Below are 16,607 nucleotides of genomic sequence, written 5' to 3' on the forward strand. Positions count from 1 at the left end.
GAGCTGAAGAATCGTCCCAGTCCCAAGTCTCCTAGTTTCACTACGCCTGTAGCTGTGATGAATACATTGGCTGGCTTGATATCTGGAGAGGAGGAAGAGGGAGGAGAGGAGAGGAGAGGAGAGGAGAGGAGAGCAGAGGAGAGGAGAGGAGAGCAGAGGAGAAAAATATCATGAACTTGCAATGGTAAAATAAATTCTACTGATGTGTTCTTTTCTGTTAGCATTGTTTTTATTGTTCTCTTTTTTGCTGTCCCCTTGCAAATTTCCCTGTGATGGGACAAAAATCAAAAGGACTGTATAAATTCTAACTCTAACAGTATAAAAAGACAATTTGAGCAACCACAAGGCCTATGGTATAGAGATGTGACCATAAGCCCAAAAACAAAAAAGGGGGTGTCCACTGCGATGGAGATTGATTTGGAAAAGTTTGGTATTTGGTCTTTTTTCTGAAAACACATCTCTATTGACAATATTAATTTTATTCAATGCGGGTGTTAGCAAACGGCTTCTGTTGCTTTTTTTTTAAAGTAATGTTAATGTGACACGCATCAGCCTTTGAAATTTACTGCTTCAATATAATTGTAAGCAGCTTTTGAATAGGCGGTCTCTGTTAAGTGGTCATTAAAGCCCAGAGCTCAGGGTTCATTAGTGTCCCTGTGCCCTAATCAGACTCAGTCCAACGGAAGTACACCACCTGTAACTGTGTGTGTGTGTGTGTGTGTGTGTGTGTGTGTGTGTGTGTGTGTGTGTGTGTGTGTGTGTGTGTGTGTGTGTGTGTGTGCGTGCGTGCGTGCGCTACAGCCAAAGCACATGAATGCGGGACTTGGTCTGACTGGGCCCTACTGAAAGCATGTGTGCCCATAAACACTGTGTTCTCTGGTCTATGTGTTGTTTAACACCTACACTTAAGCCGTCTGTCTTATGCAACAATGTCGTTCATGTTGAAAAAATTCACTGACTTTACATTCCATTTTGATTTTTAGGGGCTTACTGTTAAGTATTTAAGTTTTATTCTGTTAGGTAGGAAGTGTGAAACAGTAGCATACAAAAAGAAGGTTATTATCTGGCATCAATTGGTTTCATTTACATTCAGTATGCTATCAAAAATGTGCTTGCAGACACTTGAAACTTGTTGGAGACAGGTAATCCTTTACAACTCAACAGCTTAATTTTTTGTCCAAATCTTTCAAATCTTTGGTGATCCAGCTACAAGCTCAGACTACTTCATCATTTTCCTTGTTTTGGTATATTCAGGACCACATCTCATTTAATCTGATGTTTAAAGGTCATGTCTTAAACATTATCAACCATGATCAATGCATGCATAATTTTCACATGTCATTTTATATAAGGATTATTCTATTCTGACAGAGTGGGGAGTCGTGGCACACAAAATTCATAGTTCATTCGCTCTTAGGCTCATGGTTATGTACGTTATCTGTGCAGCAGGGAAAACAAAACGTGTAGGAAATAGCATTTGAGTTAGTTATTTTGAAAAGAATGTGTTGTCCTTAATTCTTACTCTAACAGTTAAGGCATTCAACTCATATTATCAATGAGGAAAAATAATTAACAAACGTCAGTGAGGCTACATGGTAAATCTGACCTGTTGATTATTCCAGAATAACAACTGCAGCTTGTACTCGTTGATATACATCAGCATGGACTGACTAATATCGACAATTGATGGCACACTGAAGCAGAGCTAAGTCCTTTGACCCTACTGCTTGAATCCTGTATTCTTCAGAGTATCTGCAGAGATAGAGACAGTCCTAAAGCACTAATTAATGCTTTGGCCTGAATTTGCTTTTTTAAGTTTTGTTACATTACTAAAATAATGAGAGCTCAACAGGCTGCACCTGCAGTGTTGGCATGCTTGTTTTTTGCGTCTCGAGAGGGTGGAGTTGTGTTTGCAGTTTCGGCCTCAGTTTCAGTATCATTAAACCTCTTTGCACTTTTACGGTACCATGAAAGAAATGACTATGATTTAATAATGTCTCCTTGACTTTGTCCAGGGTCGGTGACTGAACTGGGGTTCATCTTTTCCAATGTCATTTAAAGTCTCTGCAAATTTATTTCACACCACACTGAAATAAACATAACAAAAGCAAGCCAGATAAAATGAAAGACTGAATGTGTAATTGGTCATATGCTTAGATACATCATTCATATAATCAATTGTATCTCTCTGCTGTTTGACCAAGCTTCATTCTTTGGAAAAGTAACAATTGGTGTTATGCTGCTGCTTTTCTTTTTAATATGTTACAACATTCAAAGTAGGTGAACAAAAAGACTTGACTTTGTATGTACTTTCCTTTCACACTTCCAAACATTTTCAAAACATTTAAGGTGGCTCAATTTAAGTTGTCCAGATTGAGGAAATTCTATAGATCATCTTATAATGAAGAAATTAGCCAAATATGTGTGTGAGTGAGAGTGTGAGTGTGCGTGTGAGTGTGCGTGTGTCAACAATACCTCTGTGCATGACTCTTCGGGAGTGCATATGTTCAAGCGCACTGCAGAGCTGGACAAAGTACTTCCACACTGTTCTCTCTGGGATAAGCCTCCTCTGCTTCTTAAAGTGCTGTAAAGTGAACGCACGCATCCACACACACACAAACATACCAAATCAGAAAATCAAAGCAACATTTGCCCACCTGAAATAGGGAACAAATACAATATTTTAACAGGAGTGGGGAAAATGTTGTGTGTGGCATGGAATACAATCTTGAGGTGGTAGCCAAGTTTTTATGTCTGTGTGTGTTTATACAGCATCCATCCCCAGCCTCAGTCCCCTGCTCTGACTCCACTGTTAATGCAACCCAGACTGCTCTCCTTACAGCCTGTCCCTTGCCTAACCAAGCTCTGTCTCATTTTCCCTATGGCCTACAATGGAAAGCACATGCATTCTCAGGAACAGAGAGAAGAAATTTGTGGTACCTTCCAAACCTCTCCCATCTGGCACACAGCTCTTTTGTTAGGTACAGTCCAGCTTTCAGTAGCACAGTGGGTTCCAGTTGTTTTAAGTTTATTTATTTATTTATTTTAAAGGTCGAGCACATGGTTCTGGATCATCAAGAGTGTGGTCTAGATCCAGAAAAATCACAATGATGACAGGGCTTCAACTTAGGCATAATGTCTTATTGATCCACAGAAAGAACAATCAACTGGTGAGGATAGGTAGTCCATGTAAGAAGTCTTGCTACCAGCAGGATTTTAATTTGCAAGAAAGAATAGCCTGGATTCAAGTAATCTTGGATGCGAGTCCTGCACGTGACAATTTCAATTTAAAGCATTTAGCATAGACTCTTGCCTCGCAAAAGTTATTGTAAAAGCAACGGTAAAATTATTGAACATTTCCAGGCAGGGCTGAAATTCCCTGAAGTTGTAATACTATCTTGAGGTAGTTTTTGCCCTTTTTTTAAAAAGGCATTAATGTGCTTAATGAGAGATGGAAACATGTTTTCTGAATGAAAAGTATAATCACATAACTGATCAGCTGTTTCTCCTCCAAAAGAGGACAAATCTGTTTAAAGAAGAAGTTTTGTTTCTTGTCCTTTTTCTTTTTGTGGTTAAATTGGTGTTTGGCGAACAACTAATTTTGTTTCCATCTTCTCCTTCTTCCACTCGGTTATACACTCATGCGTAACGTAAGCAGTATGTTCAACTTCTCTTACAACTGAGCTCTTCCTAACCTAGTTTATTCACCTCAAAACAGTTGATGGAAATGTGCATGATTGGTATTTTCTTTTTTGCTACAATTCTAAAGTGCACCTCAAATGTGCTTGACAATTAGATGGAACGACTGCTATTCGCACAAAGATAAGAACATTACTACCTTCAATAAATGTATTAAAGGTGAATATAATCCTTTTGTATTTTAAGGTTTTCCAATTATTTTTTCCATTGCATTACTGTGTCTGTATGCATAAAGTGTGTGTGGTTTTGTTTTCTGTATGATATGCGGGGCCCCTATGAGGAAACTACTTTCTAGTTTTCCTTTTCTAACCCCATCATGTCTCTGTTCATTTTTGTTCTCTCTGCGAGGCTACAATATTTATGGAAATAAATTGGGGTTGCGTATTTCTCTAGGAAGTAGGTTTATCTACTAAAGAAAGAGAATTACTCGTCAACCTCTAGTGAGGTCAGAGGTTAAAGAAGGAGCAAGGACAGGACTGTTAATATTACTGGTCTGTAGCCCTACTAAAAATTGTGAGAGATGGATGGGGAGACAGCAAATAGTGGAGAAATGGAGAAAAGTAAAGGATAGGTAGTCAGTGATGGTAAGAGATACAGAAAATGAAGGAAGCTGTGAGAGAAAGAGAGGGATAGAGAAAGATAGATAGAGAAAGGGAGGGATAGACCTTGGCCTACATCCAAACAAAGCCTTAGTGAGAAGCCATTCTTCCCTTGCCCTCCCATTTCCATATCAGAGGACTGTTTGATGTCAATGGGGGAGCACATAGACGCCCACCAACACCACCACCACCCTCTTCTCCATGCCTTTAATAGCAAACACTGCACATGCAATATTCTGTAAGTGCATGCAAATCAAGGACCATTTGATTTCATTTGAATTCTGAGATGGTCAGAGAGAGAGTAATAGAAAATGAGGGAGGGAGAGAGAAAGGAGGAGAGAGCAGCGTGGAGGACGAAAAATCAAAAAGAATAAAAAATGTTAAATTCATGCATCGAGGGGGTTCTGTTTTACATATGGCACACTGTACGAATGTGTTTGCTTCACATTACGGCCTGAGGAGAGGGGGCGGGGCTAATCCATGGCACGCACCTCTGGACTGCCACCGTTACATTAAAAAAACAAATCATTTAGAACGGTGAAGGAGACAAACTGTGCAGAGGAGAGGCGTGTACTCTCTGTGTGTGAGACTGTATGTTGTCAGCTGCCATAAGGAGATGACTGTCAGAATGCTCCCAGCATCCTCAGTAGCTTGGCTAAAATAGCAGTGACGCTTAGTGGTTTGTTATCTCACCTCTTCAGGCTGCCGTGATGTATCTTTGCAAAGTGCATCACTGAAAATTTGCCTGTGCACGTTTTCATGGCTGTGTCTGCACATTCTTTGCTCATACAGTAGACCATATGTATGTATTCAGTGTCTGTATGTGTGCGTACTGGATATATATCACTGGTGTGTGTGTGTGTGTGTGTGTGTGTGTGTGTGCGTGCGCGCTTGTGCTGAGCCTGCCATGTTCACTCTCTTGTATCGCTAATCCTCGCCTCTCCTAATTTGCTGTGTTGAACTGTGCGGATGTGGAGCTGCTGAGTATGACTGCAAACAGCTTGTCGAGCTGTGCCGATACAACGCTGCAGCATCATTTATGCATGGGAGAAGACCAGGCTTTTTACATGCACACCACTAATTTGCTATACTGGCAGGTTTTTATAATAACTGGGGGTTTGGTCTAATTCAAAGACGAATAACAGGGTGAGTCTGGGATATAATCGCTTCCACTTTTGAACAGCCTTGTTCCTTCTTTCAACAATTTCAACAACCTCGCCCCACAAAACCTTGTTTATGACATATGTCAAACAAAACTATGTACAGGAGGAATGAAAACAATTCATGTTTCCCAGAATCCTTCATGAAGATATTACCACAAATGGCAGCTTTTGTCTTCCTTCACCTCAAGATTTAAAGAGTGAAATATATTAACAAAAAAACAGATTGAAGCCAGAGATACCCCCAACATACATAACACATGCTGGGACTTTATGACCATTAATCATTGCTTGATTTTTAACAACTTCCCTTTCACAGTCTAGGCAGAAGTCAAAACAGACTGCTGAGATTAAAGGGGGTTGCAGGAAGTCTTATATTAGTTGGTTTTTGGTTTCAGACTGGGATAGATGATTCAGATTGACTCAGTGTCCAGGTAGTCAAAATCCTGTGACACCCACAAACCGCAGACCTCCTGCCACCATTTCTTCGGTTATAAAAGCCCACGTCAGCAGTCTGCTGCTTTAATGCTGGCATTCCTTTGGACATCAAATGTATGATATGGTGTTGTTGTGGCCAGTATCTCATCAAAGATGAGACAAGATTTTAACTTCACATTTTTAGTTTTGAGTCTGTGTACTTTATTGCCCTTGCAGTTGAATCTTCCTTTAAGTATTTGATGACCCTATGAACAAAACAGCTGTACTTCGAGCAGTCGGGGCACTCTGAGTGATCGCTAGTCTGTTCGCTGTTGTGGAGACTTCCTTACCTTGATCATACGTGAGAGATCTCCTGCGTCCGCTAGCTCCAGGACAATGTTCAGCTCATTGTCCTCAATAAAAGACGCATGGTACTTTATCACATTGGGGTGGTTCAATTGCTGTGGGGGAAAAAGATAAACTGCATGTCATGTTGTTGGAAATAAGAAAGCGAACACATCGTAAGAAGAAAAAAGCAAGTCATTGTGTTATCAAGAGAAAAGCGAACATGTTGGTGACACTTGTCATCGTAAGAGCTTCCATTGCCACACAACTTTATCCTAGAGTGAAAGTAATTCCTAGAAGAAGCTACAGACAGTAGTATCGTCTTGCCAACTTGTTATGCAGTTTATATCAAGACAACCTTATCAGCTGATAAATAACAGAAGTTCATGTCATGAGCTATGCCATCCACTGTACTTTACCACCAATTAAAACAAGACACTTGAATCCATATTTGGAATCCATATTTGGGTGAGTGTGGACCTAATGAGACGGTTTTGTCCTCCAGTGTGATAAAACTGGGTGACATGTCACAACAACCCCTCTGTCTGTGATGACAACAACCCATGTGCGACACACACACACGCACACGCACACATGTGCACACACACACGCACACACACGCACACAAGCACACACACACACGCCTGACAGGCTGACATGGCTGGCAGTCAGAAAAACAAGCATCCTAGGCTCATCTCTGCCTGAGATTCCTTCCTGTTGGTTGGTCAATAAGGCAGGAACAGCATTCTCTGTAGTAAACAAAAAGTCTCCATCCATCCAGTGCAAGCAGAGAAAGGGGGGAAGGAGGGACGGAGGTGCAATGAGGGGAAAGAAACAAATGACACAGTGACACAGACAAGCAAGACGAATGATGGAGACAGGGTGAGGTGAAAGGATGGGGAAATAGAACAAAGGTGAGGGTAGGAAAAAAAGGGCAGGAGATGGATAAGGTGAGAAGAGTTACAGAAAAGGGTGAGGGAAAAGGGAGCAATGGGAATATGTGGAGAGCTGGAGACATGGAGCTGTGTGGCGTGGCAACGGGGGGGGGGGATGATGCGATGGAGCAGACGGAGCAGTGTGACACGCGTCCTCCACTCAGCTCCGCTCTGCTTTCTCTGCTGTGATTAAAGAAATGTTCATGCTCAGGATGATGCCGAGAAGAGGGGAAAGGAGAGCACAGTACAGTACACTCTGCATGACTACACTCTCGATCCATCTCTGCATCCCTCCACAATCCTCTTCCCCAATCGTTCTTTTTCCTCTCCTCATGTCTCCATCTTTCTTTCTCCCTCCCTTGTCCTCTCATGCCAGATGTATTTTTGGCTCAGAGTGGCAGTTCTGCACGGCTTCACACTGTAGCACAGCCACAGAGTGATGACAAGTGCCCCCCTCTACACCCCCCAACCCATTCCTCTTCCACAAGTTGAACCTCAGGCGGGGGATGCAGAGAAATAAAGAGATCTGTTCACATGCAGATGTTTATATAAATGACGGATGGGGGCCTACTGCAACACAACAATCATTCATTGGGAAATATCACATACTCTTGCATGATTATGTAATTATACACCAGCGTGTGTAATTACTTAATCATGCAAGACTATGTGATGTATTTGGTGAGCTTCTGCTGTGTTTCAAAGAAGAACAAGATACTGACTATTGCAATCTGATGACAGGAAATAAACCATGATAATAAATGAGGTTACAATGTATTTATAAAAGAAGAATATGAACAACAAGTGTTGTAAAAGGAAAGGCTTGGACAGTGTACTTCAGCTGACAAAGATTAAGTGAAAGCAGCTTGTCCATCACCAGCTGAAATGAATGCCTTGTGTTGCACAGCATATTGATATTTTTCAATTCACTGAATAAGAAAATGAGGCGACATGCAACTCTGAGTTGTCTGTCCATCCGAGGAGAAACTAAATATGTTGTAAACTTGCAAAAAAAAAAAATATATCGCTTCTCAAGAGACAAAAGATAAAGTGAATTCAGTGTGTGTATCAGGTTAATTGAAGCTGTTGCTGCTAGTTCTCTGTCTTGTCAGTAGACCGCTGGTATAATCTAATCACATGCAGAACCCAGACACACACACACACACACACACACACACACACACACACACACACACACACACACACATTTGTACAGAAGCCATAACACAGAGATGCAACACACAGACATAATTACAGCTTTTCTCTGCTGATTAGGGTATATCATTAGTCTTCAGAATGCAATCCAGGCTCGATAGTAACCACAAGCAAGAAGAATACGCAGCTGTTGGAATTCAAGAATGGTGAAACTAGCAGATTGGCAGGGAGCAGGCCATTTCTGCGACCAACATTCGGATTTAGACAAGAGGACTGAGTGAGAAGTGAGGTTCTCAAGTTAAAATCACGATGCCAGAACAGGAAAATACAGATGAATGAGCAGACACAAACACAGACAGACAAACAAACAAATAGGCAGACTGTTGAAAGGCCATGACTGGATGTGTGTGTGTGTGTGTGTGTGTGTGTGTGTGTGTGTGTGTGTGTGTGAGATCATGCGCCAGTATGTGTGTCATTCCAGTCGGTCCATGCCAGTGTGCCTCTCATTATTCTGATTTGGCTGTGTCTCCTGTTGGCCTGTCTAGAGGGGGATAAGGCAGAAGGACTGTCTCTCTCACACTCAGCCCTTTATTATCAGGCTGGCTGGGCAGCACAGGACCCCGACGTAACTTCCATGTTCACTCGCAATCAGCTTACAGGATGAAAAGAAGGGAACAAAAAGCTCTGAGGGGGGTAAGACAAGCAGGGAGAGTATAAGGAAAAGAGATGAATTGAACTACATAGCAGCTGGGTGAATAAGGTATAGACAGAAGAGGGAGAAACAAGAGGGTATTAAAGAAGATGGGAGAGAAATAAAGGAAATGTGAGAGAAACATAGAGGAAATGAGAAACATATTCACCTGTCAGAGTGTGACATTTGACCCTGCCCTGACCCCCCTGAAGAGGTCAAAAACACCAATCCAGGCAAACCCCACCATCAAGTAAATGATCTGCTACTCAGATAACAGCTCTCTACAGGGTCTTGCCTGCATCTGAGTATTGTTGTCTTTGATTGGCCCAAAGAGCCCCAGGAGATTCACTGATACGTTTGAAACAAGCTAATTGGTTTTGTTTTCTTTCCCCAATGTGTACGTGTGAGCGTGTGTATGAGCACAAATTGCCTGCAGTGTATACACATGCGCAGAGGGGGCTTCATATATGGAGGGGAAACACTACCAGGAATGCATGAATGCTCACTATTAAATCACAAACACACACAACTTTGACACACATCTAGGATCTTGCAGACAGGGGGAGATATTGAAGCTGTCATTAGTCTGTTCATTAGTATTTGAGAGCAACCCATCTGACACATGTTTATGGCAGCTTGATAAATGAAACCACTTCATGGGGGGGGGGGGGGGGAGAAAACTAAAGCAAGAATGAGGGAAGGGAGGAGGTAAAACATCAAGAGACACATGTGGGAGACTGCTAAAATTCCATGCTGATCCACTGTTGCCCAGCTCTAAATGCTACAAAAAGATAAAAAACAATGGTTTTGGCATTTAAAAAAAAGAGTCAATGTGAGCCTGGAGGGATGTAACAATGGTGCACCCCTGCACGCACACACAGACAGACAGACAGACAGACAGACAGACACAAACACACACACACACACACACACACACACACACACAGCTCAGAGACATAAGGAAACACTAATACACATGTACTGTATAGTCACACACACATGCTCATTCATATTCTCACTTGTGTGCACAAACACCCCAATGCATTTATAACCATGCAAGAAGGCATCGCACACACTAGAGCATGTGCCCACACACCAACACACAAATCTGAGCCGTCTGGTGCAGATCAATTGTTTTCCTGTGGTGGAAGGTCTCAGCTGAGGCACCTAAAGAGAACAGAGCGCAGCGCATGACGCCGTCTCCCTCTTCTCTGGTTCTTTACCTTAAGGAGATCTATCTCTTTGATGCAATCTTGCCGAGCTTTGGCATCCATCAAGTCGAATATCTATCAAGAGATCAAAAGGGGAGAGAGAGAAGAGAGAGAGGGGGAGAGAGAGGGAGAGGACAGAGAGGGGTGTTATGACATATTCAAGGAATAGTAAGATGGAGAGATGGAGAGAAAATAGGAAAAAACACTAAACACAAAACATGGTATCTGTTATCTAGAGGGTGGCGTTGGAGTGACTACAGGTGTTTCACATCTCAGTACCACGCAAGTATTCTTGTGTAAAGTGTGTGTATACCCAACCAGAGCATCATATCCTCCTGGTGGTGTGTGTGTGCGCATGTGAAAGTCTGTGAATAGTCTATGTATGTGAACGTAGAATATGTATGTGCACATTCACCAGGGAACTGAGTCATACTGTGAAGCTAGTTAAGCCTACACATTCATGTTGCATTAAAAATATTACTGTTTCACATGCATGTTTAAGTATTTGAATGTGAACATGGGTCCTCACTGTCAGAGTGTGTTTAACAATTGTTTCATTTAAAAGACAGAAAACAAAAGGGAATCTGTTGACTCTTTTCATGCATTTTCCTAGTAAATTGACATGAAATTTACGTTATGTTTGATTTACCATACTTTCTCAAGCTTACAAGTTGTGCTTGTATCTAAATACCAGTGTGTGAATGCCTGACCTTCACTAAAGTAAAATGAGGTGAATTCTCAGGGTTAAATTGCAAATAAATGCGAGTATATTTGGCTGTCTGTATTGACCTTTTGACAGACTGACAACCTGTCTGAGGTGAACCCTTCATGAGGACAAAAACAAAAACATCATAAAGCTAGATGGGAAAATGGCTGTTATAGACACTGGCTGAAACTATTGGCTATTAAATGTGATATTTCTTTGTCTTACCTGGACTTTCTTAAGGGCCACTGAGGTGTTGTCTAAGAGGTACCTTGCCCGGTACACCTCACTGAACTGGCCACGTCCAATCTTCTTCTCAATCTGGAAGTTTGCCAACGAGTTATGGCCCATATCTGGCTGCAAAGGTTTCTGAAAGAAAGAACACAACAACAAATTAACGTGTGTGCGCAAAACCATGTGCTTGATCAAACAGCATATGCACACACACTTAATCAAAAAAGGGGGAAAAAAATGAATAAAAAAGATATTGCAGTTATCATGTATCTACCATTGAAGTAAGTTATCTCCACATTACTGAAAGCGGAAAGGATAAGTACTGAAGGATGTGGGTGAAACAGCGTTGAGGCCCAGCTTCTGTAGTTTGTTTTGCTCAGAGGCTGCTCTAGGCTGCTGATGATTTGACTGGCATTAGGCTGATGTGCCATGCTGTGAGAGGTCTTGAAGAATGTGCACATGCTTAACTGCAGCACCGCGTCACCTCACTAAAGCCTATAGGTGGAGGTAAGTCCTTACTTTCTGATATTTACATAACTACATAAAGCACACTTAGAAGTTTGGGACTGCAAAAGTTTTCCTTATCTGCTTAAAAGTGTGAACTCACAAGTAGCAAGTTAACATGGTACCAGGTTTTTGTTTTTGTTTTGTTTTTTTTTTTTACAGGCAGCAGGACAGCACCATGATTTTTGATTTAGATTGATCATATTTCTGTGTAGCTAATTAAAGTTACCTTAAATCTTCTCAGCAGACAAACTGATGACTCTTGACGGCAGAGTGCTGTGCTAGCCACAAAACAGCCCTCTGACCCCCATGAATTAGAGATGAAAAAAATACTTCCCAACAGGGATGGATAATATCCTATTACATAAGTGCAGAAATCTTATCCTTCCATCTGACTTGTTTCTAAGTTCACAAGAATCCAGAGTTCTCTTCCTCCCTTTGTCTGCCAAATCACTGACAGTCTGGCGCTGAGCCACAGACTATAGGACTCCGCACCTCTTCTCGCCACATGATTGGCTGTGCAGGCTGAGACACTCACCTTCCACAATTAAAAAAAAAAAAAAACACTCAAAAATAAACCAAAATGAGCCCCCTTGGATGTGATGTGTGAAAAAAAGCACAGAGCAGGCTAGTTGACCTTTCCAGCCTTTTGGTAAACTCGTAGAAGGCGTTGGCAGGAGCAAACAGAAGGTGACAGATATCAGAATGCCACATGTCACCAGCGCTTCTGCCAATGAGGCAGTGGGAGCAGCTTAGGGGCAAGCGACTCAGGACACAGGGAAGGAGGACGAAGAGGGGGAGAAGGTCAAAAAGGATCTCTGAAGCACTAACACACACACACACACACACACAAGACGGTAGTGTCATCACACTCATGGTAACTCAGTCACACTGCTTCACTTATGTTTTGCCGTTTGACTGAGTTACTATTGAACACAGACTGTAGGCTATGAAAGATTCCTTAAGATGCCTAGTCCCTACATAAAGAAAATTATGAGATAAATCACATTTAAGTGTAGATAATAGAAACACTTGATATTGTACTGGCTGTGTGGCTAGGAGGGCTGCAGCCAAAGATTATTTTTTATTACAGACCAATTCAGTTTTAAGCTAATCTGCTAAAACGTTGTCAAAAAATTGTGAAACTGCCCACTGGTCCAGTCAACATTTGTAAACCCAAAAACATTCAAATTCACATAGATATAAAAACAGAGAAAGCAGCAAATGCCTATTATTTTACAAGTGTATTTGCTTTTCACTTGTTTTAGGACTACCTGCAAGTGTTGTCACAATACTGGAATTTCTTTGATGAAAGACCTAGAAAAATATTGATATTTAATACCTTGTTTGATACCATGTGGAAAAATTGCCACAACACTGAGGCCATAACATTTCAGATTTTTAGTAAAAGATAAATATTACTAGGTTTATGTACTTTGAGTTAAGCACAACAGCATCTAAGTTAATTTACTTCTGGGGGAGGTGGATCCATGTGGGCTACAGCAGTGCATGTGTCAACTTGCTGTCAGAGAAGAGAGCAAAAAACATAGCTAGTATGGGGGGGGGGGGGGGTTTCATTGTCTTTAAAGTTTAAAGTTGACAGCCAAAGGAAGAGGCGTGAGCCAATTAGATGCCCTGTCCAATTAACACTTAACACCACTGAGGTGTGTGCATTTTTCAGAGTGACACTACAATCATCCCGAGCTGTCTGAGAGTCACTCTGACAGAGAGCATGACACACGGCTCCACTACCCATTGTTCAACATTACACAGCTCTGCAATAAAATAAAATAAAAAAAAGCTCCTTGCTAATAGCTACCACTGAATGCTTTCACAATAGCACATATTGTTCCACAAACTTGCCTAGAAATATCCACAAGGTGCGTCACATTGAAAGTGTGGCCATATTGAGCAGTCATAATGGTGACAGACGCCATATTATATATATACACACATATTTAGATATTTAGATAGATAGACAGATATAGATATAGATCGATAAATAGATATAACCTATATCTATATCTATCTATAGATATATATATATAGACACACACAGACACACATATACAATATACACACGCATATGAGTGAGAGAGAGACAGGGAGGGAGAGCGAGAAAGGGAGAGAGAGGACAAGAGGGCATTGCTTTCATTCGCTGCGTGGTAGCTTGACAAATGTTAGCATGAGCCTCTAAAGCGCTGTGACAACCGCCTGCTGAGAGCACAGTCTTGCTAATGTGTCCTGGCATGCCAGCCCCGTAATCACACATTTACATATGCAATGACCTACATTTGCATGTCAGATCGCACACTGTCCGGCATGATTAACAGTGGGCACCTCCCCATGTGGAGTCGCCCTGGGTGGCAGCAGAGGCCGTGCGAGGGCGGAAGAGAGGGCTGGAGGGAGGGCGGCTTTTTTGGCAGCCAAGGGGCCGGGCTGCCAGGCAGGATTATGTCAGCCAGCGGCCCCGGCATTAGACACTTCATTAGAGCTAATCTGTTTAGCAGTGGGCAGTGTATGTAAACTTCACAGGCCATTTGCGGCACCTCTTCGCCCCCTGGCCTGGCCTTCAAAGGGCAGCCAGGCCAAAGCTGACTGACAGGCCGTCTCATCTGCCGCACTCGGGTGTCACACAATCAGGAGCTCCCAGCTGAAACACAAGGCGCAGGCGCAGACACACACACACACACACACACACACACACACACACACACACACACACACACACACACACACACACACAGGGAAGTCACAGAGGAATGACCCTGAATGACACAGGGGTCAGTGTCTGAACAAAACTGGGGGGAGACAGTTATATAGATGACTGCTTTTAAGGATCTTAAACTTGACCTTTCAGAAGAATGTGGTCCTGTGTATCTTTTTTTCTCAGGTAAAGCATGGGACAAATGCTGCCAAGGATACATGTTTGATTCTTACTTGGGGTTTCCATTATTCAAAAAATAAAAATTGATGAAAAAAATCATTAAACAGTGACTGTTTTTTTACATTTATCCAACATAGACTTCTTATATTAATGTCAAGGCAAAAACAATAAATGTACCTCATCTAATATTGGCCAACATAAATGAGGAGGGGGTCACACTTTAAATGTTTGAAATCCTCACTTACTAAGGCCTATACAAAGAATCAGTTTGTGTTAGGCACATTGCTCATCACAGTCCCTTTCTAAATTTTGATCTTCATCATTTTCTTGACTTACATTTCTGTGCTGTACCATGTGGTACTCTTATCACTTAAATCATTCTGCTTGGTGATGGGGATAAGCTGCAGGGGATGGAGATTAAGTGGCAGCCATGCAAGGTATTGTGGGTAACGTCTGTAAGGGACAGCGTGTCTTGGGTATAAAGGTGACATACAACCGCCATGGGCAACTCACTAGCAGGAGAACTGAAAGGGAGAGAGGAGAGCAGAGCGAGAGACAGTGGGAGAGCAGACAGACAGCTCATAGGAGGAAGTGTGATTCGGGCTGCCCAATAATGACACCATTGCCAAACACAACTGACAAGACACATGGAGAGTGGAAGAGGGAATGCGGAAGACAAGGAGAGGGAGAGAGAGTGAGAGGGGGGAGAAGACAGGCAGCAGAGGGGAGAGGGTGTGATGTGACAGCCCAGCGGTGCCAACGGCTGCCACAGAAAGGCCAGCGGCGGCATAGAGGTGCTGTCTCCCATGGAGAGAGACAGTGAGGGAGGCAGAAAACAGAGCGAGAGAGAAACGTCCACACTCAGTGGCTACATTCAAAATCAGATCACTTTATACTCGGGTACATATATTCACCAGTAACTAGATGATTATTAGCATGCATATTAGAAGCATATTGACTCTATCGGTCACTATAAAGCACCTATTGACACCTTATTCTGCATGATCATAATCAACAACTACAACTAATTGGCTATTAACTACTACGAGTAGTGGTAAGACCACAAGACTAGTCACTCTACCTTAATGACACGTTATTAATGTGGTCTGTTCTTATGTAGCAAAAGACAAAACTACAGTCCTTGTGGGGGTTAATAAGTGTCAAACTACTAGTGAAGATTAGAGCTTGTCAATCGTGTTTGATTGAATGACTGAATATTGATCACCACTAAATGACCCCATTTAGTGGTGATCAACATTCAGTCCAGTGCACTTGAAATAATTCTTCACCTCTTCATATTATGCCCACCAACATGATGTAAAAAAGTATTGTGATTTTATCTGTACTTGAACCTGAAAACAGGAGTATAACTATGAAGCATGAAGTATAGCAATGACTCAGATAAATAATGTGCTGTGTCTTCTCCACAGCTAACCAGGTTGTGATGTGCAGTTTGATTTCTGCTAACCAAAACAAGAACAGATTTCATCATTGGCTTTGCTTTTTTTATTGTTTCAGTATTTAGGTATGGATGGAGATCTCCACGAAAACCACCTCAAAACTTGAATGTGAACACAAGTTGTTTTTACACGTAAACAAAATTAGTCAGAGTAGTGCGGATGTAGTCTCAAAGTGAGACAGGGAGGGATGCAAAGAGACAGAAACAGCAACTGGCAGGCAGGGGGGGACTCCACTCCCATTCTCACCAGTCACCTGCCCCCTTGAGCACGGCACCATGCAATATTCATCTTCAGCCAGTCAGCCAGTGAGCCAGCCAGGCAGTCAAAGCGGCAGGATTCACCCCAAAGGTGCTTCTCGTTCTTCTCCTCTCAATCTGCTCCACAACCGCACCGCCTTGTCTAGGCGCGTACTGACAGATCCGTGTCTGTCAAACTCTGCAGTGACTATCAAAATCTGATCTGAGGGGGGCCTCCTTGCCAACCCTCCCACTCACTCAAAGAGCAAATGCGCCATTAAAAATGCACATCTTACCAGCTCATCTCGTTTACCTAATGCATATGCATCATACCTCCGGGACCAAGAGGAATGATATTGCAAGCGATACAG

The 16,607-nt window shown here is 42.2% G+C and overlaps 1 protein-coding gene across 4 annotated transcripts in view; it reads right to left on the minus strand.

Annotated features, from left to right (window-relative positions):
* Window positions 1-16,607, minus strand: part of nek7 (NIMA-related kinase 7) — a 65,452-nt gene that overhangs the window by 24,053 nt on the left and 24,792 nt on the right. For all 4 annotated transcript variants that reach the window (XR_003985927.1, XM_030433042.1, XM_030433039.1 and 1 more), the window contains 5 exons: window positions 11,144-11,284; window positions 10,225-10,287; window positions 6,226-6,336; window positions 2,476-2,584; window positions 1-82 (listed from right to left, as the gene is read on the minus strand). The exon at window positions 1-82 is cut by the window's left edge and continues 26 nt beyond it. Coding sequence is in view for 3 of the 4 variants with exons in the window: in XM_030433039.1 (XP_030288899.1) it covers window positions 1-82; window positions 2,476-2,584; window positions 6,226-6,336; window positions 10,225-10,287; window positions 11,144-11,284 (506 nt within the window). In the remaining variant the exon portion in view is untranslated. The remainder of the gene's footprint in view (window positions 83-2,475; window positions 2,585-6,225; window positions 6,337-10,224; window positions 10,288-11,143; window positions 11,285-16,607) is intronic.

The sequence above is a fragment of the Sparus aurata genome, chromosome 11 (assembly GCF_900880675.1).
Source record: "Sparus aurata chromosome 11, fSpaAur1.1, whole genome shotgun sequence".
Classification (NCBI taxonomy): Eukaryota; Metazoa; Chordata; class Actinopteri; order Spariformes; family Sparidae; genus Sparus; species Sparus aurata.